A 27,423-nucleotide genomic window follows, 5' to 3' on the forward strand; every position below is an offset into this window, starting at 1 on the left:
TACTTGGATCCAGATATGGCTGAAGTATCTAGGCTGTTCATGGGCTCAGGCTTTGCTATTCTTAGCATTAACAAAACAGACTTTTATTTTATATAATTTCTAGGCTTTCCCTCTGACCCAGGTATTATTGATCAAATGGAAAACAGTCCAGAAAAGATGTATCTGAAAGCTTTGAAAAAGAAAGCTGCATTGTTTTACTTACCATTTTGGAAAGAAAGATAGCCTCCCTTCATTTCTGTTTATTTCTTGACTTAATTTACTTACAATTCTATTTAAAAGAAACACAAAAATAGTTTAAAAAAATCCTTGAAACTTAGTAATTTTCTTAACTGTTTTCCCTCAATATTTACTAAATTAAATCTGGTAATTCAGAACTATTATTTATTACATGGTAAGAATATTTAATTTATCATTTTATTGCAAAATTGCACTGTAGCATATCCAATTGAAAACTAGACTCTTTTTACATAGATAAAACCCCATATTGTTGAATGAAGTTTAAAAATAAACATTAAACCCGGCAAGCCTCAGAAGCTTTGGGTGTGGTAGACATCATGCACTAGAACACTGTTTCAAATAATGGCAATTGCATTTGTATTACTTTGCATGGAAAAAGCAGATAATGCTTCAGGAAACAGCTTCTACCAAGCTTATGGTTGCAAAAGCAGGAATTAAATGTATCCTGTGTCTACTCTCAATTCTTTTTGTTTCCTTCCCTCTGCAACCAAGATACACCGAATCCAGCATCCTTCCAGTAAAGAAGGTGAAAATGTTGATTTAGTTCCATGTTATAACATATTGGCAGGGCAGGGCAGAAATATTCATGGAACATATGAAGACTACAGCTTTATGTCTAGAGAGATGTTTCCAAGTGGATGTGTTTGTATCACTCGTGAGTAGTTTGTATAGAGCAGTAGGATGAATAACAACCAATGAAATGCAATCTTGAGTAAAGTTTCAGTCAGGAGCATGCATTTATGCTGCTAATATTGCTGGCATAGCCAGCACAGACATCTGGGACTGAGAGTTTTTATATTGACTTACTTCCTGAGAACAACTCTGAGGTTACAGGACAGTCATTACTGAGATTAACAGAATTAGGTCCGCTGAGAGCAACAGAATTCTGCTTTGCTAGTAGTGAAGTTAGCCTCTATGATTATTTTGTTTCAAATAAAGTTTTTGTTTCAAAGAAAGCTTATGATGACTCATAGTCTGATTCTTAATTCTCAATATTTGTTTTTGAGGAAAGTCCCACCAAGGAAGTTCTGTGCCAACCAAAGCAAATTGGTTACGTACATCTGGTTAAAAATACCACATTTTACTTGAGCTTATATTATTTAGGTCTATGAGAGACAGTAATTGTGGAAATAAAAGTGGAGAAATAATCAAGAACTCAACATGTCTCTTTATCTCAGATTCTAAATTCTATAAAATCTTGTATTTATTGTTTGTTAGTGCAGAATTCTTTTCCATGCATCTTAGATCTGGTCAATCAAACTTTGTATCAGTATTGTAAAATCTTTTTTTATTGCCAGGCAGTTACCCCTCTGTTTTGAGTTTCTTCTTCTTTCATGTCTTTTTCTGACACTCAGCAATAATAATCCCCTAGTTTTTTCCAAATTACTTCATTTGTGCATCTCTTTTATGTCTAACTGTTTTTCTGGGTTGGGACTTGAGGAAGACAAGCTTTCAAGCAATCTTGTACTAAAAAAAAAAAAAGGCAACAAAAGCATACTTTTGTGTTGTTGTTGTTCCTGAACCATGCTAAAAAATTTTCTCTTATTTTGAACATCCCTTCTCTTGCCCTTGCTACTTTCCTAATACTGACCTTACTGTAATTCAAAGATAAATTCAAGGCGGAGGGTTGCTCTCTGTTTGATTATGGAAAGTGCTATGGGAACAGATCAGGCTGCCAGCAAGTATCAGAGAACAAGCAGTTTCAGATCAGTATGGTCATGCTGTCTGAAAAGGATGAAGATGGGTAATTAGAAGTTAAGGATATGTATTCAAGGATCCAAGTATGAAAATAGAGAGGCAGAGGAAGAATATTTTTTTTTTCTCTTTTAAGACAGTACTTTGCAATTTTCTGATTTGAAGCAAATATTGTCATACTTGCCCATTTGATATGAGCACATACACAATTGTTAATAATGTAAAAAGGATTACAGCTGTCAAAATCTGACATAATTATCCAAGAAAATTGTATAAAGCAAGAAAAATGCCAATTATAGACATAGGACTCCTCTTGCTCTTCTTCTTTCCCATGCAACCAAAACTCCTCTGCACAAGAAATTTCCTTCTGCTGCAGGGGATAAGGAAGTTGCTGTGTGAACAATAAATTCCGTGTGAAACATCAGGAAATGTTCCGGGGTGAACAGTGCACTGCGTATACCAGTGCTTTGGTTGAGAAGTGCATTACGGAACTTGTGTGCTGTTTATTCTCTGCTGTAGAAGAGGTAGAGGAAGGATCTTTCATAATATTGTGTTTATTTTCAGCTAAAGAAGTAAAATGAAGATCACTGGGGTTAGAGCTAGTAATTCTTTTAGTTCAGGCTTCCATGGGTGTGAATGAGACCTAGTGTTTGGAAGCTTTCTAGACTAAACCTGGGCTGGCTGCTATGAGGATTTACACCAACTGGTTTTTAAGGAAAAACTGAAAGGAAAAAGTTCTTCATCTTATCCTGCTGCCAAAAATTAATCATTTGCTGCCTAAAATACAGTACCTAATCTTTACTTCAAGTTTATTTGAAATGCTTCAAACGAATGGCTCAGAGAGGTTATTAGAAGAAAGCAAAGTTTAGAATGGTAATACTTTAAAAGCAATGTTATTACAGAAGATGGGTGCACTGAGCAGCTGAGTCTGTAGCCATGTGAGGAAGGAAGTACCAAAACCGCACTGCTTTCTGAGTTGTGGGAGTGGATGATAGGAGAGGATAAGGCAACAGCACTTGCAGAAAATGTTACTCAGACTTCTCTTTCTCTTTTTACCTCCTCCACCAGACACTTAGCTTAAAACTAGCAGGAAGTCAAAAATTAAAAAAAAAACCCACACACAACCAACCCCCAAAGCAGTACTCCAAAACTGGCTTTTGTTTGCTTAACTGCAGATATTGTTGCTGTGAGTAGAGTCCATCCTACATGTAATGGCATAAAGGATTTAAGATGAGTGAGAGATGGAAGGCAAAGTCCTCTAGGGCCAGGAAGTTGCATAGTTGCATATTGAATGCTGTCGAGCATAGTTTGTGATGAAGTCTTTGTTTTGGCGTTTGAGAAAAGTCTGTTGGGCAGATGCAATACAATTAAGTTGGCTCCAAAACTGACTATCAGTTGTGTTCTAACACTTTCAACAGCCTTTAGCATCCCATCTGAGAAAGCATGTGTACACACACATTCATCTCTGCCCAAGGCATACCTTTTTGAAAGAGAAGGGCATTAGATTTCTTATTTTTTGATTTGCACTTTGACTCTCCCAAAAGTAGAACAACTTTCAGACTGTGCCATGTTTGTAGGCTCTGAATGTGTCCCATTCAGAACTCAGCACACACATTGCTGTGTTTGAACTAGCAGATGCAATTGTATACTTTAGTGCAATGATGCTCTTTTTATTACTGGAAATTTTCACAAGTGTTATCGGATATGCTATAAGCTTTCTGACCAAGGTTGAAAATTTCAAATCTCAGGTTTGCTAGCAACCTGCCACTGAGGATAGCCAAAGGAATCAACACCCTGTATTAGTACCTTGACTTACTGAAAACTTGGAAATGTTTTCTCTCAAGATAGTAAACAATAAGACTGGCAAAGACTAACTTCAGTGTTTAGATCATGGTTCAGGTATTGACTAACCACCCCTGTTATTTTGAATGAGATATTTGCTTTTTCTTGTTTATTAATTCTGACCACATTAAGTAAGGCACATTCTGTTGAATGCGCTTTAAAATATTTTGCAAGACTCACATTTGTTATCCACAAGTATAAACCTTCATGACCTTCCGTGACTGCCAATAGTGATAATGAGCAATAAGAAAACTCCATGTGTCCCTTAAGCTGTATATTGGCCTTTTGTTTCATTAGATTTATTATCAAAATGTTAATTACACCCTCATTATTAGGTCTGAGTTTCAGTTAGTGCTTGAGACAGATATTCAATCTGTGCTCAGTGTAAAATATACCATATCCCTTCCCTCTTTCACCAACACACTGCTTACTCTTTCAGGATGCAGTGTGTTGTTTGTGAAGCTTCAGGTGTGTATGTTAAACTAGTAGTATTAATATTAACTTAAATGGTTCTTTCATAAGATATAGCAAGTACCAGAGTAATATGAATGAGCTCAACAAAACACATAACAGTACAGTTCTTAACAGTCTTTCATATTGTTACAAAAATGCCAAGCATTAAGCGTAGTGTATGTTTGAAGAAAACAGGTTGCAACTGAGCTAAGCTATTAATAACTGAACAAATTGTTAGGTCAACTGTGATGCTATCTCTTACTTACAATGACAGCTACATTCATAATAACCCAATCTCTAAAGCTGATGGTCATGCCACAATTATTTGTTTTAATTTCTGAGTGGGAAAAGGGAGAAAATATATGTGTTAGGTGTTCCTACCAATAAATTACTTGGCCCAAACATTGCTGCTCCTTAAAGGTCTGTGAGAATGTGATAACTTTGAGGTAATGGCATTTCCACTAAATCTGTGAACAAGGGAAGTAGGGCAAAACCCTTCATGGTCTGGAACCTGACTGGGCTCCAACACATGTAATCATGCAGTATCAGGTCTTCAAAGATCGTTCATCAGTGCCATAGCAGATCTATGTAGGTCACTGGAACACACAGGCATATATCTTTTCATAGAATGGCAACTATGCTTAAATTCTTAAGCTATGATTAGTGTTCGTAAAAGTAAGTTTTTAACCAAGTGATTTGAAGCGGTTATTCTGTATCTTCAAACAGAAATGTATATATTAAAGTAGAAATACTATGTGGTGGCATTTTCTGTTTAGCTTGAAGAAGTGCCTGAAGCTTAGCATGTGTCCAAGTACTGCCTTTTGAACCGGAGCCTTAAATCAAACAAGAATCTCTCTTCACTCCCTCTTCCCTATGTCTACCCAGAGCAGTTCAACTACAACACAGAACTGGCAAAGACCAAGTGGCTTTTTCCACCTCCCTCTTGCCTAAAGGAAAGGGTGAAAGTGAAGTGGTGAATGGGGCTGTACTCTGCCTTTTGCTTTGGGACCTTGTGCCTGAGCTACACCTTTGATTCTACTGTGCCTGTAAATGGGAATGAAAGAAAGGCTTCCATGTTAAATAAAAATATAGCATTAAGCAAAGTTAATTTTCTAAACTTCTCCCTAAGATTGCTTTAATAGCAATATAAGTGCAAGAGGTCTCAGGGTTCCAAAGAGTGACAGCATCATCAAAGTAAATATTCTGAATGAAATTAAAAACTTCATATTTATCAGAGAAGCCCCAAATGGAATAATGGTTTCAAATTTGCAGGTTTATTTAAAGGCCTAGATACGGCAAGGAAAGGAGGGCATATGGGTTTCCAGTCATCTAATGCTCTGTTTGGCACAGCTTTATGCATAACTCAAAGATGAGGACAACTTTTGGTTTTGATCCTCTCTAATACTCCATGACAAAGTCAGTCTTCATTCAGTCTTCATTTTCCATCCTCCACAAGTTATCACGTCCCAATAGACATGCGGGATAGATTTCCTTAACCATGCCAGTGAAGATCATCTTGTGTACAAGACCTTAGTATCTCTTGCAGGCATACAAGAAAGTTAGGTTGTGACAGCAAAGAAGAATGGGAATCCCTACTGAGGTAAATGAACTGTGGAGTTTATGATCCCTCAAGAAATCTGTGTGTGACCTATGCATATGCAGGTGCAGTGAATCCTGTGCAGACTCATTGTCCATTAACCCTTTTGCCTGCAAAAAGGTAGCCAGAATAAAGTTTGCAGGACTGTCTGGATGCATCAACCACTTTTATATGGTGCCCTTGTATATGTAAACTTTTCAGCAAAATTTTCAGTAAAGAGTTCAGCCCTTTTAATGGAGAGTTTTAAAGACTTTATGAAGTATTGTAATTTTGTGTTTAAATCCTTTTTTGGTATTTAAAAGTAAGCCAAAAGAAGATTCATGAAGATGTGCATCTGTAACATGGCTGGCGGAGATTAACTTTCAAAATAATAATTTTGTTAATAATTACAGAAGATTGGGGGGGGGGGGTATTAGTTTCAGGAAATGGCTTATCATACTTTGTGATGACAATTGTTACTTACTTAGACACTTAAGATTTTTGTAAAAGTCACAGAATCATCCCCAAATAATGACATGGTTATATTCAAAACTTGATCAGTAGATTTGCTCAAATGTAATATATTTACTAAAACCACATACCCAGCTCAGGAGGTCTGTATGGATGTAGGCTGTGGTTTGCAAACGTTGTATAGTTGCAAGTGCTGGGTTCTATTCTCAGTACATGTAGGTCAGCATAACCCTGCTAAATTTACTGGAGAACAGTATCTCTTGTATATGTGCTTTTTATTCACTCCACTAGCCAATGCTTTAAGTGTGACACTTGCCATTTATATTACTCATTTTTACAGAGTATGCTCCGCTTTTAGCACTGTTGTTAAGTATCAGCTACTATAACTACAGTATGCTGATGTGTCTTTCAACTTGTAGAAAAATTCTTCCTACTAGGTGAGGTTTGCATCATGATATAAAAGTAAGGCGTGAATGTGTTCTAGTGGAAGTCACAATGAGCACTTTCTGTTTTGGTGAGAGTGTGAAGATTCTGAAGTAATGAAATTAATGTTAAAAAATGTCAGGTTCTTCTACCCATGAATTTTATTCTGTTGGGGGTTTTTTAGTTTGGTTTTTTTGGTGTTTTGTTTTGTTTTTTTTTTTAAATGCCAACCAGTTCTCTTTCCTATTAAAGATCTAAATCCTTGCCTTAAACGGTGGCATTACATGGAGGACCCCCACATCACACAAAACTTTTTCTATCTATATTCACAATATTCTAGTGAATTGTTTCCCTGTTTGTAGGTGTGGAGAAAGCTGAGAACAAGGGCATTAGTTCCAGAACTCTCATTCAGATTTATTACTTTACTTATTTCATTTCTTCAAGTTGTGCACCAAGGTTCCCTCTTCTTTTAAAGCTCTTGATTTCAAGTTCTCTTCTTGTTGAGAAACCCAAAAGATCTGACTAGAAAAGGCTGTTCAGTTTCTGCTAGAGTGTTACAAGGTAAGTGGACTGTGAAAATCGAATTTTCAAAACATTTTTGAGCTATCAATAGATTAGACGAGGAGATAGGAGCAATTCCACATTGTTAGATTTCATTTTAACTATCCACCTATGACATTAATATTTCTTGTATGTGTGTGTTTATCAGACCTTCCACTGAGCACTTTTGACTCATGAATTTAAAAGGAAATCACCAAAAGTTCTCAAAATTAGAAATTCAAACAAGGAGAACACAAGGCAATTTTGCCAAAGGACTGTTAAGGAGGGACAAATTATCAGAGAATTACAAGCCGCTATGGTAAGATGAGTTTTTGAGACAACCTAGTGTAACTCTGGTTCCTCAGTCTCAGTAACCATAGTTAAATGTTCCTTTTAATTGACAGTAAGTTCAAAAATGCTGAGACATCAGGGCATCTTTTTTCATGGCATCTGGACCCCTTTACTAACACATCATACACCACCAATCCCTATCATCAGGAAATTTATTGTGTGAACATATAGATACGATCTTAAGAAACTTGTCATGTCCGAGGCTTTCAAGTTCAAGTCCTTGCATATCTGAGCTGAACAGAGGTATCCTCCTGCCCTCAGATCTAGCCACCAGCTTACTCATGAAACATGAATGTGACAGACTACACAGGTATTTCAAAAATTTTCAGTATTCTTAGCTTCACCAGAACACCTTACACAAGCTCTGATGTATCAGAAAAGACAAAACAGACTGTATCTCCTGTAGCAAAATCAAGATATGCATACAGGGAGTGAGTCTGGAACTGGGAAATGAGCAACAAAGAAACAGCCATGTTGGAACAACTTGAGTTCCTTTTTTCCTTTTCTTTTTCCTCCTTGCTTTATATAGAAGACCATGGAGAGCTCATGGTTAGGAACATTCTAACTTGCAACTTAAATATGTACCAGAGAACTCACAGCAAAATAAAATCCTTCATTTTTCACCACGAAGTATTAGAAGAAGCTAATTTCTGTTACTCAGTATTGACTTAATGAGATTATTGTTCTTCATTTCATAACTTCTATGAAATTATGAAAGCTATTCAGATAAATTAGAAACTTTTTCAAATTTCCTAATCCACAGGAGCTAAGGAAAGCTATTTAACACTAAATCAAATGTTCCAGACTGATTTATCTGTAACACCTACCTAAAGGAAAAGCACGTGATGAAAATCGCTTGAATTTCTCAACTGTTGTGTACATACCTGACTTTTTTTTTCTTTGAGTTAAAGTCAACAGTAAAGCAGTGAAGAGTTAAATCACACTTGGAAGGTAATACTTGCAAAAAAGTTTAACCTTTGTGTAGCTGCTGTCAGTCAAAGAATTTATGGATAAGTTCTTTTGAACATCCCCCAGACAATTTTTTGTGTGTTGTATCATTGTGCTTGAGCAGTTATGACAACACTCCTTTTATTTTGAAACATTCTACTTTTTCTCTCAGTACACTGCAATAAGCAGGTCTCTAACTGATCACCTGCAAATCATTTGCCCCATATTTCCTATGAGTTTTTACTGCAGACCAGCTAAGATAATTTTTAATGTCAAATTGGTTTGGCTTTACTTACGGCACTCTGAGTTTGGGAAATTTCTGAATATCATTTTCAGACATGTTCTGGAAAGGAAACACATGGTATATATCACAAAATTGTTCATTGAACACCCTGCAACTTACAGAAGTTTGCATATTTAAAAATGTGGCATGAAGTTTCAACTGATAGGAATATAAAGTGCATAGAGAAACGATGCAAGATAACAGCCTGCCCATCCCATGGCTCATGTGAACCCATTTTCATAAAAAATCTTCTCTATACTTTTTGTATTTTGCTGGATGTTGGTTTTTACTTTATGTTGCTGGCAGTTGTATTAAACTAGCAGGGAGATTAATGAACATCATGTATATTTGTTTACACACAAAGGACTTTAACAAAATAATCACATCTAAATTCCAAGAGAAGTATCTCTGTAACTAGAATGTTTTAATGATAGCTTGTTAAAAAGATCTGTAAGGAGAAGTAAAATCTTAAACCAGCTCTTACTAGATGAGAGTTGGACAAATTTGTTTAACAGCAGATGAGCCATTCTTCCAGGATTAATTTCAAATTAATGGGGCTCTGTGCAGAATTAAAGTCAAGTCATTTGCTTTTCTGATTTGAGTTCTAATCTTCATTGGTGTTATATTGTCATATTGACTTATAGGCAAGGTTAAAATTCATCCCTGCTCTGTTTCTCAAAAGAACTGGAAATAAAACCCTTTTCTGCAACAGCTTTCTCCCTAGAGATTGGCAGATACTTAAGATAAAGCACATGAACAGACAATAAACCAAAAAATTCCAGTACTATTTTTAAGTCTTCCTTTTTATTTTTTTTTCTCCTTTCTTTCTTTTGCTTTCTGGATATTGCTTTTCATTATACATTGCCATCACCTAGCATACAGGAAAACATATCCTTTATGTATTTATTATTAAAGAAGTCTTGAGATACTATAATTCATCTCAGTGGACAGTGTCAAACATTTAATAGAGAGCTACATCCTGGTAACACCCTGTGCTACTGATAATGGGTGTGGGTTCAAAAGAACTCACATGGTTTGCTTGAAAACATCATCAGTGGCATTCTTCCTGGCAATTTTGGAATTATGCTTCTCATGCTAAATAAGAAAGGACAGAATATTTCAAATGCTTTTTTAAGCACTTGTAGGTTTAAGGCAATGTGCAATGAAATGCCCTTTGCAAAGGGCTGTTCCTGGTAGGGAAGGCAAACTCCTACCATAGATTCTAATTTAATGCTATTTTACTTCATATCTTTTTAGTACAGCTAAAAAATATGGTATTTAAGTGACTTCAGAAGCTAGATATATTGAATTCCTTCATCTCTGCATAGTGAAATCAGGCAAAAATGTTTTATCAGGCAAGTTTCAGGGTAAAACTGTAGATTTTAAAATAGAGCACCATTTGCTGGAGTTTTGTGTGAAGAACCATATCTGTAACATCACAGTATATGTAAAATCACATGTTCTAGTGGAGATGTAGCTGGAAAACTCCTTGGACTTAAAAGCTGCCTTGGCAGCCTAACAAAAATCCTTCTGGAAACTGGGATGGGGGACGGGGAGAGTGTTTCTTCCCCCTTCAACCATAATACAGCAATTAGATTGCAGATTACTCCTGACCTGAGCTGAGATGTGCTAAGTCTTGAGAGCTTTACTGATGCTCCTGCAGAGTCAGCCCCTCTCTTCTTCCATCATGTGCAACTCCAAGTTTAGGACACATGAGTGCATTATGAAAACTTTTGAGAAAGTGTTTTGTTTAGTTAATCACAAGCTTCACAAACTCTCTTTGGAACATGGATGATAGTCTGATTCTTTCTGTCTTTCTTACTGCCAACAATAAGAAGTTTCTAATTACACCTTGGTTCACAATGCTGTCAATGATTTTCGGGACAGAACAAATCCTATCTGTGTTTTCCAGCACTATTTTACCTCTGGGAGTACTCACAGAAGTAAAACACAGAAAAAATGTACCACCTTTATGGAAATGTTCTGCAGGATTTACTGAAGAATCATAATTTTTTCTAAAGACTTTTTAAGCTTCTCTCTGGAATTCTATTGTGGTGATAAACCTGACAAATATTATGGGTTTAAACTCCCATAAAAGAACTATGTTGCCATTTTAAATATTAGAGAATTTTATTTGCCTAAGTTAAATGGAATCCCTCTGTTTTTATTGCTGCTACATCTCAACTGGACTTCCCTTGTGGTAGCCAGTAGATACAGAAATATGACTTTGAAACTAGGATGTTATTCTGATGAATAAGACAGCAATATTTTTAGAGTCACATTTACCATATAGATCTGACAATAGATAAAAAGCCTGCAAGCATTCAGTCTTAACAGTTTCTTCTGCGCAAATGTAATTTGGCAGTTTCCAATAACTTACAAAATGTAAAAAGATATTTCTTTGAAAAACCATTCATACAGAGAAGCAATTTTTTTTTCAAGATTGCATTGTACTTTAGAATATTCCACTTAAAGTCTCTTTTTATTGTTCTGTTTAACAGGTGAACCTTTTTTGCATTATACAATTGACAAGTAGGTCAAAACCTTAAAAAAAGTCTCAGCAGACATGAGCAGCTGCTTGCTTACTTAATAGAAAAGCATCCTTTGAATCTACTAGGATGCTTCTGAAGAAATGCCGTGCTCTGAGCTATGTATTTACAGAAACACTCTGGAAATAATAAAAAATTACAAAAATTGCTTAGGAATCACACAGTTATTGCTCTTGTTATTTGTACCTCACAAACTTCCAGAATTCTGTAATGCTTCCAGAGCCAGAACTCCCATTTCAGCCACAGATCCTTAGTGCTTGAGCTAAGGAGAGTTTCTTAGGGGTTAGTAGGATAAATCCTGTGACACACATCTGAATAATTCTGACTCCACTCAGTAGGAGGGAGGTGTAATATCCCATTCCTACAAAAGGTGTTTGCAAATTTTTATGTCGCATTTCAATGAAATGTGAAAAAGCTTGATACATTAGGACAAGTAAATAAAAAATAAGAAGGCTTTAGAAGAGGTATGTGTAGATTTCCCCACTATGACTAATTATAGAGATGATCAAAATGACTACTTTTGGGGAAAATAGGGTAGTTGTTAATATTTGGAAATAAAATAAACTAAAATGAAGTAATAATAAAAGCCCTTACACATCTTCATGGATGTGTATTTAAGATCTGAAAACAGCAGCTCTATCAATGGAAGTTATCAGCTTTTCTAAAGTTAAGCCAAGTTGTTGGTAAAGCCAGGAGCAATGTTGATTTAAACCCACTGGGACTTCTCTTACTAGTTTTGGTGCTCTTAAAGTTCAGTGATTTTGTGTACTGCTGCACCAGAAATCTGATTTTAACTATAGAGGCATGAAATACCGTTTACAACAGGCCAGTCATTCTGACCAGGTCTGTGTCTTCTTTAGTAGAAGAGGACAATTAATAAATGTGAATTTTCTGTAGTTAGTATTTGAAAACAAGCACTTCCTATAAAGGAAGAGATGAATTCAAGACAGGATTGTGGTTTTATAACTTCTCTGTCAGTTTAAAAAATACTAAAATATATGCATATTAAACAACATGCTTGGGTTCCCAGCATTCCATATTTAAAGCAAGATGTCTGGCTGATTTTACCAAAGGTGTTTACTTGCCATATTCATAACTCAGTAACCATCTGTGAGCTAAGTACTTTGCATCTGCCAATGCAAAGTAAGGAGGAGTCAAAACAATCACTTGATTGGAATTTTATAGGAAGGAATTTTACAACTCTTACTTACCAAAAACCTTTGTCCATTAATGCTGTGCTTTCTCACGACTTTCTCACAGTCCTTGTACTTTAGCTGTCAATGAAAAGAAGATGATTGTTGTTGAATGGATTAAGACACTTAGCCATACGGTTAGCTTTGAGCAGGTGCTTCAAGTTACCCTTTTGTATACTAGAGCCTGTCTAAATAGCTCATTTTGTTCTGTAAACATGGATTTTTAAGACAAGGATTCCTCAGTGGACTTGAGGATTTTCAATCATTTAGGAACATGTAATTCCTCACATTTAAAAACCATCTCACAGTTGCCTGGCCCAAAGAAGTACTTGGAAAATGGATAGTTGTGGAACTGACTGAGATGAACAGTTGTGGAAAACAGCAAAAACCTTAGGATCTTGGAATACGGAAGCCCTGATCCCAGTCATTTAATTCGTTGTTGTGATCAAAAAGCTGCTGCTTCTGCATGGACATGTCACTTGTTAAATCCTGGAAATTATCTATAATATTTGGAAAGCTCTTCCACAATATTATGTTTTACACTAGCGTCTAGGACAAGGACATGCATTTTAGAAGTTGATCATGTACATAAGAAAAGAAAGCTCCTGGTCCTACAAGGCAAAAATTTAACAGTAATTTGAGGGGCTTAGGAAAAAACAAAAATGAACAAAAAACAAACAAACAAAAAAAAAAAACACTAGCCACATCTAGCAAGACATGACTCAAATATTTCCAGTAGGTGTCTTAAGGTTTTCTGTATTTGAACAGTAATAGCATAATGTGAGTACACAGCTTATGTTTTTGATCTGGCTAGAATACATTTCTTCTGTTTCAACCTGATCAAGTCCGCACCAGAAGGAACCCAAAGAGCAGGCAGACAAGTGACTTTTTGGAGCCTTCAAGACAGAAGAATGGCTGTGGTCCTGCCTGAAACTTTAGTTAGTGAAAGTTATGTAGGCAAATGGTCCTGTGCTGCTGGGAGAATTCCCCTAAGGCAGAGAACATCTTATAGGGACCATTATGTCCTGTCTTAGTTCTATCCTTTTTATTTGCTTTAAGGAGTAATCTTGTAACTTGGTGTCATATGAGAACAGGTCCTGAAAACATCTGAACAGCTGACAATATTTTTAGGAGCCACCTTCAGTTACTTATATGCAGAAACAGACCTAACTCTGCTAAATATTTTAGGATACAGATTAAAACTTTTGTTCAGACTGAGGACTTAAACCTGTAAATAATGTTTCTTTCTTATGATGAGTGCTATCATGACATTACCAGCACAAGTCTGGATGCAGCAGTGAGCAACTGCTATGCTTGGGAGAACACATCGATGTGACTGAGACCTAATCTCATTCTTCAAGTAATTGATGAAAAATACTGTTTAGCTGTTAAAAATAACCCCTGGGATATTACAAATATGAACATCTTTGCTTTTTCTAAAAAAATTTACAGTCTTTAGAAATTATTTGAAGGTTTGGTTCTTTATTGGTCCTTCCCTATTTTGAATGCATGGTTTAAATTAAAATATACTTTAAGTTAATACATGTAGAATCATAAATTGGATGTTATTACTGTTAAGTATGAAGAATTCTTATTTGACTTTATTCATTCCAGTAATACATCATAGTACTGTTACATAAATTACTGATGTGTATGCTGGCTGAATTTTGCAAATATGAAGGTGTAAGCTAACAATGAATTGACGAAAATATTACCACTGTCCTGTGTCATGATCAATCACTTCAGGTGAGAGAAGATTTGCATGTGATTGTCCTTTGAAAATCACCCCACAATTACCTCAGTTTAGGAGGGAAAAAAATTTGCTTAGCCCTCTTGGACCTGAATCCTGGACTTTGAACATACGGCTGCATGCAAAATATATTAGTCAGCTGCAAATAAAGCATTCCTAAGGTATAATATTTGGCCCTTAAATATGTGTGTGGGAAATTGTATTAGTTTATCTGGGCAGAAGACCTGGTTACTTATGGCAGTTGCCCAGAACTGTCTGACAGGCTGACATTATTGTCTTACACAGATTTCTTAGATGACTTCAAGCAGCTTTTGCCCTGATTCACCTCCCCAAAAGTGGAATGCCAAGATTATCTCTGTCCTGGGGGGTATCTGGATCAGTAGAGGGGAGGTACTCAAAAATTAGTGTAACCAGGCCCATTCAGTTATGATAGAATGTACAGTTAATCCTTTTATCACTGTTAAGAGTATCATTATCAACTCTTTCAGGAAGCCATTTCCCTTCTCAGTCTCTTGGAAATGGTGATCCTAACCACCATGCACCAGTGTTGTAATGTTTTTTCGTATTTGTCTGAATTTGACTGTTGGTAATGATCTCATATGTTCCATCTCCAATTCTTCGTTTCACTTTCCTGTGCCACTAACCCCTGCACCCTAAAATTAGAGGTTTGCAAGTAGTAAGCAGTTTCACTTCTCTGGAGATTTGGTGGACATAGACTTTGTGTTTGATCTGTTTGTCTTTATTAGCTAGTTTTGCATTCTAGTATCAAACTTGCCTCAGGTCCCCAAATAAAACTCTCACAGAGTTACAGGAGCCGTTGAAACAATAAATTTTGCATGATTTCAAAATGAAGCCCAAACCGTTCCAGGTTTTACAAGTCTAGTCTGACACCTCACTTGAAAATTAACGAGCTATGCTGGCATTACTTGAACATCTTCCCAAATCTTCTGATTGATCTGAACGTTAAATTGCAGGCTGACAGTTTTGGACTTTGGGAGGAATGTGTTGTTGCAAGGGAGATGAAGCAGGCACTCTCTCTGATGTGAATTGAAAAATGAGAACTTTACAGAGAACACATGGAAATGAAATTTCAGTAAAAATGGCTCAGTTAGTTACACGTTCCTAGGCAATTACAAAGTCAGCATTGCTGTGCAGAGGGTATATGTTGGCAATGAATTCCTGTATTGCCTTTCAAGGTATTTCTTCAGTATTGTAAAATTAAATTTATAGATTATCACAGGTGAAAAAGATGTCAAAAAACCCAGAAATTCCTAGCTAGGCACACAACATAACATCAGAAAAAGTAACAGTGACAGGAAAGAAGGGGTAGCTAGTAATCTTGACCCATGAGTTTTCCCCAAGAAGTTTTAGAATAGGAAAGTCAAACCAAAAGGCGAAAGGTTTTTCCAACTGAGCTTAAAAAAATTAGGAGTCTGTGTACCCATAACTATTAAGTTCCTGGCTGGGTTCTCATGGGTTTGATTAGCAAAGACATTCAGAGGCTCATCTGTGAACACCCAGCAATTTGAAAAAAAATCTCTTTTCTGAAAATCGTTGAAGACGACCTAGAAGACTTGTAATCTTCACACATTAATGTCTTCTACAGCTGTTAATATATGTTACATCAACAATTGTTGTAGTAAAGTGTGTGTTTTCTCTGAAAAGCTACGAGTGTCTCTTATACTCAATTTAAAACACACTTTCAAGATTCATTTATAGATTTCACTGGCCAGTTTAGCTCAGCTTCTTAATTGTCTGTGGTTTTGCTTTTAGTTTTGCAGCAGCTTTGCCCATTATAAAAATACGTAAAGTTAGCATAAAGAATGCTACAATAGTTCGCTCCTCAATCATACAAAGATGAAACATAGTTAAACTTACCGTCCTAAAGTACTCTGCTAAGTCATCTGCGTTCCATGTAACCACATCTGAACGGTAGGGAATGTTTCGCAAATCCATTGTGAGTTTTCTCCTCTAGGCAGTTAGAAAATGTTCATAGCACTACTGTCGATGAAACAGCCATATATTCCCTGTGTATGACCACCTCCAGCGTGTCCAGCAATTCCTTGCCTAATACCCAGCTTCTTCTATTTAAGACCTGTTTGGTTGGTTTTTTTTTTTAATTTAGAACTGCGTTCTTAGGACATCCAAGAGAGATACTGCTTCCTCTAATACAAAATGGTCTCTTCTCAGAAAAGTTGTCAGCTAGTCAGCCTTACCACTTCCTTTGTCTGAATATAAATAAGTAAACAAGGAAGCACAGCAAAGTGTTGAAAATGTTCTGCCTGCTACATAAAAGTAAGCTCCTATGGACCCTATTTGCTTGTAATTGCATACATAAATATTTACATATTTACACATCCCATGCAGTATAAAAATATTGGCATATTATCTGCACAGACATTGGTTACTGCTTCTGTGCAAGTCTAGCCCAGGCAAGCCCCATCTAAAGAAAGTGTTCACTTAAGATAAACTTCTTCAACTTACCTCACTACCTGAACTGAACCGTCACATTATCTTTCTTTGATTTGAACAACAATAAAAGGTTATTGTTAGAGTTGTACATAAGGAGGTATGCATGAATTAGGGATGGAATTACAGTCAGCATGCCTTCAAATAAGGAATCTCTCAGTGAAACTAAAAAATGGACAAGCGTAGATGAAAAATTATTACATTGTCATTGTTTCAGTGCTCCATTTTTCAGCTAATTCTAATGAGGATCTTTGTGTCTGAAAAAGAATCCACAGAACCATAATATTACCACAGGGACATGATAGACTGCATCTGTCATGTATAGCCAGTTCAGGCACCATCCTATCAGTAGGTCACTTTAGTGAGACTACATTTAGTAATTCCAAATGTGCTTGTTTTTTTTAAAAAAGCCAGCATGTCTATTCTCCCTTTTCTTGATGTGGCACTTCCTCCCAAAGTTGTGCTAGTATGAATGCTTGGGGTGACTTCACATCTGCTCCATTAGACTGCACAAAAGGTGGTATTTTGTCAGCTTCCTATATTAGTAAGAATAGATGCATAGTTCTGAAGCACTGGAAAGGAAAGTGTCTCTTCTTTCTAATGAAATGCATCACTCTCACTACTCCTAGTCATTGAAGACCTTCTAACCTTGGGTCTGTAATTTGCAAGTGAATTGCATACACTTGCATGTAGTTGAGAACATATCTACAAGTCTCTATAGTATTGTATATAAGAGTTCTTCTTCTGAAATTCAGTCTGATTTAAAGTACCTTACTTTTTCTTGAGAATTTTGGTAAATGATGGCAGCATGGTATTTAAAACTCTCTAATACTGAACTGCTGCAACAGCTGTTTTAAACAGCGTAGCATTTATCAAATACATGATATAGCTGTGTTTTATGGGTTCTTATTTGAAATTACCTGTATGAATTGTATGAGGCATGTACTGACAGTATTACAGAAATATCATCACTTCTTCATTGTAAATCTAGGTTTGTGGACAAAAATACGCCTAAATTAACTTCTGACAAAGAATCCACAAAGGAGAAGTTGTTTTGATGGTGCATTATCAGCAGTGGTAAAGGGGAGATTACAAAGCATACATCTCAGACATGCCATCACACGCCGTGTCTTTCAACAGAGAAACAAGTGTCTTACAGTACAGACAGGAAGAAGCCTGTGCTATAATTTCTAATTGTTCGTTCTATTACAGTATTTCATTACCTTCTAATCTAATTTCTATCCCAAATCCAGCATAGCAGCTCTAATTTCATTTGTGCAATTCCTTATTTGTACTAATATAAAGCTAATAACGCTGGTCAAAATTTATTCTGATGACGTTATAGAAGAATCATAGCATCATTTATTCTGATGCTGAGATAGGAGAAAAGCAGTCACCTTTAAAGTCAATCTCCTAGTCTAGAGAGCAACTAACACAGAAATTCTAACATATTTATCTAAATATTATTTGCTTGGATCCTGTCTATGTCACTGTGAGTACATTGTAGCTCCATGCATTTGTCATGCATTCTACAAAACCCAGCTGCACATGTACTTGAGCTTTGTCTTTGTCTAGAACTTCTTTTGTAGTGTGATAAACACATAGGATGTGGTGGCCAAGTGAGGCTTGCTGAGGCAACATCACTTTGTATTTTCTACCTTTGAATTTTCAGATATACTGCTAGATTAGTGTAACAATTTTAAACTGCATTTCCAACCTATGTATGTATTTGAACATGTCAATGGAAAATGTTGTTCAACTCACAAATAACCATGCATGAGTCATGGCCCCCAATCCCAACCAGACTGCAGAGAGTTGTTTCGAAAGCTGCTTTTAAATGTCTGTCTTTGAGGCCCAGAAGTCCAATGTGGCAAATCCCATATTCCACAAAAGGAATATCTTGATCCTGGAAAAAAGACCCCACATTATTTTCTCACGCATTTAATTGTTCTTCTGTTCACTCTTCCCATATTTTCCCACTTGTTTATTATTTCGCTTTCTCTCTTCAGAGTCAGTGAGAATTAGCACTAATACCTCTGGAATTAGCACTTTCTCGCAGGTGCTCCTGTTGCCTCCAGTGTCCTCTGCTCAGAGAGGCAATTTTAACACTGATGGTAACCAAGAAAGGATATTGAAAGAGGAAAAGTTGAATGTCCACATTTGTGCAAGCCCACATGCCTGAATCTCTAGTCAGATTTGGGTAGGAGTATAAGGTAGGATGTCTGGGAAGCAACCACATCTGATTTTTATGGAGGAAGAGACAATGACTGCAGGGATAGCATTACAGTGGTTGAATGAATTGCAGCCAACAGACAAGGCCACAGAGAGTTCCTGGGGAAGAATGTCAGGTTTGACAGGCTACATGCAGAAATTTGATTGATAACTAAATACATTTTAGAGGTGACAATCCTAACTGTCTGCTGGGACTGATCACATGCTTTGAATCTCAGTAGTTCGTTCAATCTTATATTGGAAGAAATGAAGACACAGTAAGTAGGCAGCACAAGATACATCTGTTCCATAATATAATTTGTTATATATTCAGTTGGCAATCTTCCATGAAATGGATTTTAAGCTCTTAGATTTTCAAATACTGAGAAACATTGATGTTAAAACTGTTACTAGGTGTGTACCTTTTCCATTGTGACCTTTTTTTCCTCTTTTTAAAGAATTAGGTCTTTTATAGTTGATGCCTGCAGTGACACAGTCTCCATGTAAAAAATGTGCCTCTTCAAATAACAGCTGCCAACGGCACAGTTCTTTCAGATGTAGTGATGGTCTGGTGACTGGTATTTCAAAATGTGAGAGTCTAACCATTTTAGGCAATGCAGGAGGGAAATTCACACTGCCCACATTCTGCTGCCTTCAAAGACCGTCAATATTTTCCATTTTCTCTCACCTCTTTCTGGTGGTGTTCTGTCCTGCAGCACCCTGTTTTAAGTGGAGTCAAGGGCTTACTTTGAACAGCTTTCAGAATGGCTTATTTTTCTAGAATAACTGAGTTTACACGTCAATTTTCCTAGAGCCAAGCAAAAAAAGTTCAAACCTCATAAGAACTTAGTCTTCATGTCTGTCCCAGTCCCAAAGCAAAGTGGATCTTTATGACATGTTTTTCTTTTGTCCTGCCCAATTTTGTTTTTAAAAGACTTGGGCATTTTCTTCCTTTTATCCTGGGAATATTTACCATTGCCAGCCTATATTTCCTCTTTTAACATTGCATGCCTTATTCCCAAGCTGTATACCTATCTATAACACAAGGAAAAAATGCTTTAATTTTTATACCGTTTAAAAATCACCATGGTATTTTATATATTCCTTGCTATCTTCAATAATCCCCAAGCTACACTTTCTACTCCTCAAATGTCCTTACCCATTATTTCCTTAATTCTTGTAGTCAAGGGTTAACCTTGACTTCACAATGTCTGTGCATTAATACAAGATCCAAAAACTGAGGGTTTGCCAACCTAAAAAAAGCTCTTTTATAGGAATGGAACTACGAGTCTTCCTCACCACCTAGTGGGTAAGTCACAGACCAACACCAAACACTAGTGACTGTGACTTTTCAAGAACAGGGATGGACACTGAATTGCTGACACTGTGCAAATTTGATACTTGGGTTATATATATGGCACTTCAATGGGACTAGTGGTTGAGGTAGATGCTAACCAACCTACCTGCATCTGAAATACATGGTTTAAATAAAACCGTGTCTGAGATTCTGGCTTCAAATCCAATTTCACAAAAACAAAAACAAAAACATTCTGTGTACTCTTTCTGAACTCAACCCTCAGCAGTGAGTTTCCTGGATGGAAAAAAAACCCCATGCATACTGGAAGAACCATATTTTCCACTGTTAGTGAATCGTATTACTTTGAGTAGGTGGAAATACAGAGTTTAGGCAATTCCGAAATGCCTGAAATCCTAGAATACAGCCACTAGAGTGCAGCTGAACTCTATTCAGAAAACAGAGAGACTCAAGTATCTATTAAGGTGCTGTAAAAGAAAAGGCAAGTAGTTAGAGATATTCTAGCAAGAGTACTGTTTTTCAGGTACATGTTTTGTTCCACTCTGTGAGGGTGATAGGTGACATAATGTGTCTAGTTTGTCCAGAGACACTACAAACAAATGCAGAGGAAAAAACACCCTTAGAAAAGACATCTACTGAGGAAAGACTGAAAAAAATGTTTTGCTTATTCTGGGAAAGGGAAGTTGGAGGCGAGGGAAGGGAAAAGGAGACAAATTTAGTGACTTTGGGTAATAGCAATCAGTAGTTCTTATGACCTGTATAAGGCTCTGCTAACAAGAAAACAGAGAAGTAGGTGTAGCAGATTGAAGTACTCTCCCGCCCAATATTTGGACTGTTCAGCGCAATTCAATAGGTCAGTTCATAAACTGCCAAACAATGCCAGCTGTGCTGTAGCTCAGAAGGAAGCTAAGTGGGCCAAAAGGACAACTGGAAAGGATATTCAGTTTGGGGTATGATACTCTATTTTAGTACAGTGTCTTCCAGGTACAGAACTCTACCAGCAAACACACAGGTTTTGTAATTGACCATGCAAGTTTGACAGAGACCTCGGAGTTATTTAAGGTGAAGATGAAGAAAGTTAGAAATATACCATTTAGTCTGGGGTAACTGCTTGGACCCTTTCCACCTGTGCTATCAAAAAGCAGAGGTTTTCTCCCACCAGCTCCAAACAAGACTGCTGCCAAGGGGGCAGTTGCCAAGACCTTGGCTCTGGAGGCCTCCGGTTCCCCTCAAGGCCCTCTTCCACCAGCACAGCTCCCTTTTGCTATAACAGCTCCTGATCTAGGTCCCGCCTGATCCCTGACACTCCTGCCTCCTCCGTGCCACTGCAGAATTGGGCTGTGCCGTGCTGTGCTGTGGGAACGTGCCAGCTCTACAGCCAGACCTCACCCAGTGCCAATTGCTTTGATCATTTGGGGTTTTCTTAAAAAGGAAAATTAAAACAAGGCTAAATGTTGCTGTTATGGTGAGTAAAAGCCTGCTATTTAGGTCTGAGTATGAGAAGAGGTGATCAGGCTCAAATGATTTTTAGCAATGCTGTAGTCAAAAGGAGTGAACAAAAAAGTCCCTGAACAAAGTGATAAAAGCTGGGAAAGAGAGAAAAAAGGACAAAAGTGAATCCAACTAGGGATGTTTCCTTTCTGTGTCTTGGATCCTATATGCCCTGGTTTCCTTCTGAAGAGCTGAAACAGGGTGAAAGGTGCTGTGACATGATCAGCAGCGTGCAGATGGTGGTACCAAGGAGTGGCCATCTGTGGTGAGGCAACTGAGAAGTGCCCACCTCTGCAGCTACTCAGAAGGATGGAAAAAAAGGCTGGGTTTGGGACTGTTGCTAAAGTGTGCCCTAAAGGATGATAGTTGGGCCTACCAGTGGATTTACCAGATTGCTTTTGTTTTGGTGCGGTTTCTCCTTTCCCTGAAACAAATCTGTCATTTTAAACACTTTGGAGTCAGTGTTTGTGAGTGGGCTAATACTGCCTCTTGCACAGTGCTGAAGGTAGCTGCTGGGGAGTGTTTAAAGTTATTTAACTTCTTTACTATGAAACAGCATGTGCTAATGTTTATCTATGGCTCTGTAATTACACAGGGTATCCGAAGTTGCATGTAGCTTGTTAACTGGATGCTGACTAAGCAGTGCTCTCCATCCAGGCTGAGCCCTCTCACGCCATGAACCACTTCAGTACTCTCAATACCACAAATAGCGCTTCCGAACTCAAAAGTGATCTTAAGCTGCAAGGAGGAAAAGCTTTCACTGCAGTTGGGTAAAATACACATAAGACATAATTGCTTTTGACTTGGGTTTTTTTTTTTTTCGGTTGAGAGTGTGGCTTTGAAAGGAGCTTCCAGGAGTGCAAATGCAAGAGAAGACACTTGTGCAAACCACAAGGCTGGCCTGCCGTGCTCACCCTCGGTACTGGCGTCCGTGGGCGCTGTTAGCCCTAGATGGCGCCGAAGCCCGCGGTATTCCCAGTATTCCCGGTCAGGGCTCCTGCAGTAGGCTTTCCGTTTGCTTTGCCTTTTTTTTTTTTTTTTTTTTTGGTGGTGGTACGTGTTTATTTAAAAAAAAACCTAAAAATTAAAACTGTTCTCTTTCAGCAAAGACGACTGAACAGGAACAAAGAATGTGATTTTTATTTCGGCAAAGTTTTTTAAACAGCAGTATTTTATCCAACTATTCTGACAGCTAAATATATGATTATTATTTTAACTCAGCCTATTTTGTTATTTTTATCAAGTGAACTATTGAAACCAATAAACAGCTTATTGGCTCTGGCACTCAGATTGTAAGTGACCTCATTTTATTTACACAAGCAGTTGTTTTCTTGACCTAAACGAAGCTAACTCTATAGATCTTGCAGAGTTTACACTGCTTTCAGCTCAGATCTGTACTGGTTAACAACATCAAATTTTGGTCTTTGTAGCCATCACAAGGAAGGGTTGACAACTCGATAAGGAAGAAAACAATTGCTGTTAAATTCAAAGTCAAAATCTGGCGCGAATGTTGCAATTGCAGAACATCCTGTCCATACACAAACTCAGAACTGGATTCTGATCGTAGTATATTTCAAATTCTCTAAATATTTAAACAGGTTACTGAACTATAAGAAAACCACTAGTGATTTTGCAATGCTGAGAAAAAGAAGAAAAGCTTCAACAGTTCATACACTGATATGTGTTCATCTCACACCTTCACACAAAACGTTTGTGTCAATCCTGAACTTTCTTGAGAGCAAATTTCATGCCAGATTACAAAATATGTTACTTGTGAGACCATTTTCATGAAAATAATGATATTTCAACTTCTTAGTTACACTTGCAACCCAGTGGTGCTATTGGCTCTTTCTTTTATTCCTGCAGTGTTCCCAGCAGACAGAGCAAGAAGCTGGGGCTCAGAAGAAATGCTTAGCATTCTCATATTCCCAGTACAGATTTTTTCTTGCAGGCAGAGAAGACGCCATTCCATAAATGCCAGAACATTTCGTCCTCTACAGATTTCCTGAGGGCTTCTGAATCAATAGTTTAGATGCATCTAGACCAGCATGTTCTGGAGGCACAGATGTCTAGGAGAAAAAAAGAGCTGCTGCTAACCAACATAGTCTCGGGTGTAGTTTTGGTTTTAATGTTAGTTTTGTTTTCAATATTTATATTCCTCTTTATGATTGGCTCAGAGTTTCCAAGGACCTGGATTCTTGAACACCCCATGCTTTTCAATTTTTCAGTGTCACCTTATGTTCAAAATAAAACATGTTCACAATAAGAGATTTTTTCTCATAAACAAGTATTTTGCATATATTTTAATCTGTACACGTGTATAATACTATGAGCGGCGTTAGAAACCATTCTGGCTCATTATGAAGGAGGGTCAGAACAGATCAAAAGTAATTATCCAGTTGGAGCAGTCCTAATCAGTTAGGTCTCTCATCCAAGGTGTAGATTAAAGTAAGAGCAGTGTCAGAGTAGCATCTCACCTTGCTGCTTGTTGATGAGTGATACAATACATCGTGTCACTAGGGACAGGAGTCTCCGTTGGCCAGAGCTGTGTAGGGATGCGATTTGGATTTCCTTCATTGGCTACAGCGGTGTAAAACTCAAAACCTCAAAGGAAGTCCCATGACTGCTGAACTTTCACACACAATTAAAGACAGCATTAGCTGGTGCTGCAACTGCAAGGTGTGGTCCTTTCCCAGCCTCTGGGTTCTGTATTTGTGCTGCTCCTGCTTGTGCCAGCATAAGCATTGCTGTGACCACAGGAGAAAACAGGATCAGGGATTTGGCTGTTAGCTAACCTAAAAAAAAATAATGATGAAATGGTTAGTTTCAGACTGTAGCTGTTCCCTGGTATGGTTTTGCTGTATGACTATGCAAGTGGTTATGCCTGCACAGAGCAGCAGGTGTAGCATAGCAAGAAAAAATTTTGGCACTAAGTCTGGGCTGTTTCTTTTGGCAGCAATGCCAGTTCAGACTGTACATTAAATTATAACATAGGTAAAGTAGATCGTCCAGAAAAGAACATGGGAACCTTTTTCATTTTTACTGTGTAGTTAAACTCATTTCACCATTTAGCTCTGGCTGATGGGGCATGCACTACTTCTTGTTTAGGATTTAAACTTACAGAATTAAAATCCTATTTTCCAGAGAAAGTTGAGCATTCTTTTATGTGCTTCTTACTATTTGACTGGTATCCTCTGTATAGTTTAATACCTTGCAGAATTTAGACATTAGTTTCAGGTAGTTTTATGATAAGTGACTTATAAATAACAAGCTGTGACACTGAAAGCAAGCTGAAGGCAGACACTGAAGTGTCTGAACTGTCTGCTACTTAGCACAGTAAGTGTTGAAAGTTTCCTAGAACTGCCTATTTTTAACTGTTCTGCAAAACTCCCACTTCTTTCTCATCCCAGATCACTTTTACTCTTAAGTTACTCAGGTTCATTAAAGAAGATTCTGCATGAAGCTCCTGGATGTTTGTGTGAACTGGATGATGCCAACTCTGTGAAGAAGTAGAACTGCTCTTTGTTAAACTTACTTGTCTTTTATGTGGGTTTTTTCTCCTATAGAAAGGCAGTTTGTCACTGATCTTAGGTTCTGTGAACAGATTTTCTTTCTTAGTGTCCATATACTGTCCTACTGCTTACCACACTGGATTGTGATGAAGTTCTGGTGATTACAAGACTTACATTCAGATGTTGTTTATGGTCTATGTGCTCTGGCTTGCAGGAGGTCAGACATGAGAAGCTGGTTTGCCTTAAATGGTAGCAACTCTTCATCCAAGGACCTTCACTCTGGTTATGTCATATAGATTCGACTGTCTTTTACTGTCACCCCATGCCACTTACTGCATTTGGACCGTCTGCCTAGCATAGAAGTTAAAGAGAAGGCAAGGAAGCCCCATATTTGAAACAATGCTTACAGTCTTCCATATAGCTGCTGCTCTCAAACAGTATTTATAAGCTAATAGATTTTCTAAACTGTTATGTCACTCACAAAATAATCTTGCTCAGGATATAGCATGTCTGGATCCAGAAGTAAAGAGTGTGTATCAGGTGACTGCAAGCACCTGCTCTGCCAGCAGAAGTCTCACTTGTATGTCAATATGAAAGCCTTAGCTCTACTTTTCACCTAGTTCTCACTGAGACAAATTCTATTCTTGGATCGCTCAAGAACATATCCTGTTTTCCTGGGTATCAGGGTCCTGAGGGCACTAATAGGCCCTAATGGCCATGACTAGTTTCACCTGGGGCCTCCACCCACCCCACCCATGGTCTGAGGCTATATTTAAGCTCAGCTCAGGTGTCTGTTAAGATGTTTGTCACTGAAGATTTCAATGTGTAGAGAGAGGTCTCTTCAGTTAAGTTAGTATTTGCTTTCTGATAAAACTTTTTCTTTCAAGCAAAAGTTTCTGCTTTCCATTCTTCATTGCATCAGTCAGAGGCTTGACATGGTATGTAAGTGGGGATAATGAATGTCTGGATTGCTCTGATTATAGCCATTTAAAGATATGGGCTGATCAGTGCTCTTATTTAAGTTGCCATGTTACTTTAGGATAGTCTTGAAAATTAATGACTTCCTAATGTTGGTAGTTTCTGGAGGATGAACTTGAGGATATGTTCCCTGATGTTGTTCTGAAGTGTGTCTGGGACTGTTGGATGCTTTCTCTCTTTCCCAGCATTTGCTTTGACTTAATGGTGTTGGGGAGCTGAACTAGTCCTGTACATAAGAGGGAATGTAAGTAAGGAGTTGTATGAGTCTGGTTCCTTGCTATGTAAGACATATAAACAGCATACAGGAGCAAGATGACAGAGATCATGCATGCATCCTATGCAGGTGGGTGCTCACAAGCTGTGTGGTTGTGGTGCAACTCCAGTTGAGAAGCTATATAGCTATTTTAGCTGGCAGTCAAGCATAGGCTATTAATTCCTGGTGAGGAGTGGGACTCCATATCCCCTGTGTCACAACTGTGCAGCTGTAACAGCTGTTGTTTCTGATTGTAGTTTTCATTCTCACTGGTGTGGCCATGAGAAGAAGATCTGTAGTTCTTCCCTTCTGTAGGCTGTAGACATGCCTACTGTTACACCTGCAAGACCACTCTCTCTAAATTTCTTACGTATTGTCCAGTCCAATTAATCCAGACTGGTTGAATGTTTGTGCAAAGTCACATTAAAGTTTGGCTATGTAAGTTTATATGTATGTACATCAGCTATAGAAAGTTTTTTGTAGTCCCTTGATTAACAGGGGAACTTCATAAGGAACTCTGAATTTTTCATGCTGTTATGGTTGCTGCTGCCGTTCTTAAGACCAGTCCAAGTGAGACTGGATGTGGTCAAGACACCTACTGTGACTTTGTAGAACCAGGTACTCATTTACTTAGGCAGGCCTGTTTTTGCTTACTAGTTTGAGTGTTACAAGTCAGAAGCAAGTTAAATGATTCTTACAAAATGGGACACTGATATCTCTAGGGAAAAGAGTAAATTTAAAACCCTTCCTAAAACTTGTGAACAGAGCTTCTTAGCTGCAGGGTGAGACACTCCCTTTATTCCTCTGCCCCAAAGCAGATGCTGTGTAAGTATAATTTGGAGCAAATTTGGGGCCATTTTTTCCCCTCTCTATCTATGTAATA

At 37.6% G+C, this 27,423-nt stretch overlaps 1 protein-coding gene across 1 annotated transcript in view; it reads right to left on the reverse strand.

Annotated features, from left to right (window-relative positions):
• LCP2 (lymphocyte cytosolic protein 2) overlaps positions 1-16,493 on the reverse strand; it is a 33,590-nt gene extending 17,097 nt beyond the window's left edge. Inside the window, exons 1-4 of the mRNA XM_075056617.1 lie at positions 16,190-16,493; positions 12,580-12,642; positions 8,833-8,879; positions 203-268 (exon numbers count right to left, since the gene is read on the reverse strand). Coding sequence (XP_074912718.1) covers positions 203-268; positions 8,833-8,879; positions 12,580-12,642; positions 16,190-16,267 — 254 coding nt within the window. The 5' untranslated portion in view covers positions 16,268-16,493. The remainder of the gene's footprint in view (positions 1-202; positions 269-8,832; positions 8,880-12,579; positions 12,643-16,189) is intronic.
• Between the last annotated feature and the right edge of the window lie 10,930 nt (positions 16,494-27,423).

The sequence above is a fragment of the Buteo buteo genome, chromosome 24 (assembly GCF_964188355.1).
Source record: "Buteo buteo chromosome 24, bButBut1.hap1.1, whole genome shotgun sequence".
Lineage (NCBI taxonomy): Eukaryota > Metazoa > Chordata > Aves > Accipitriformes > Accipitridae > Buteo > Buteo buteo.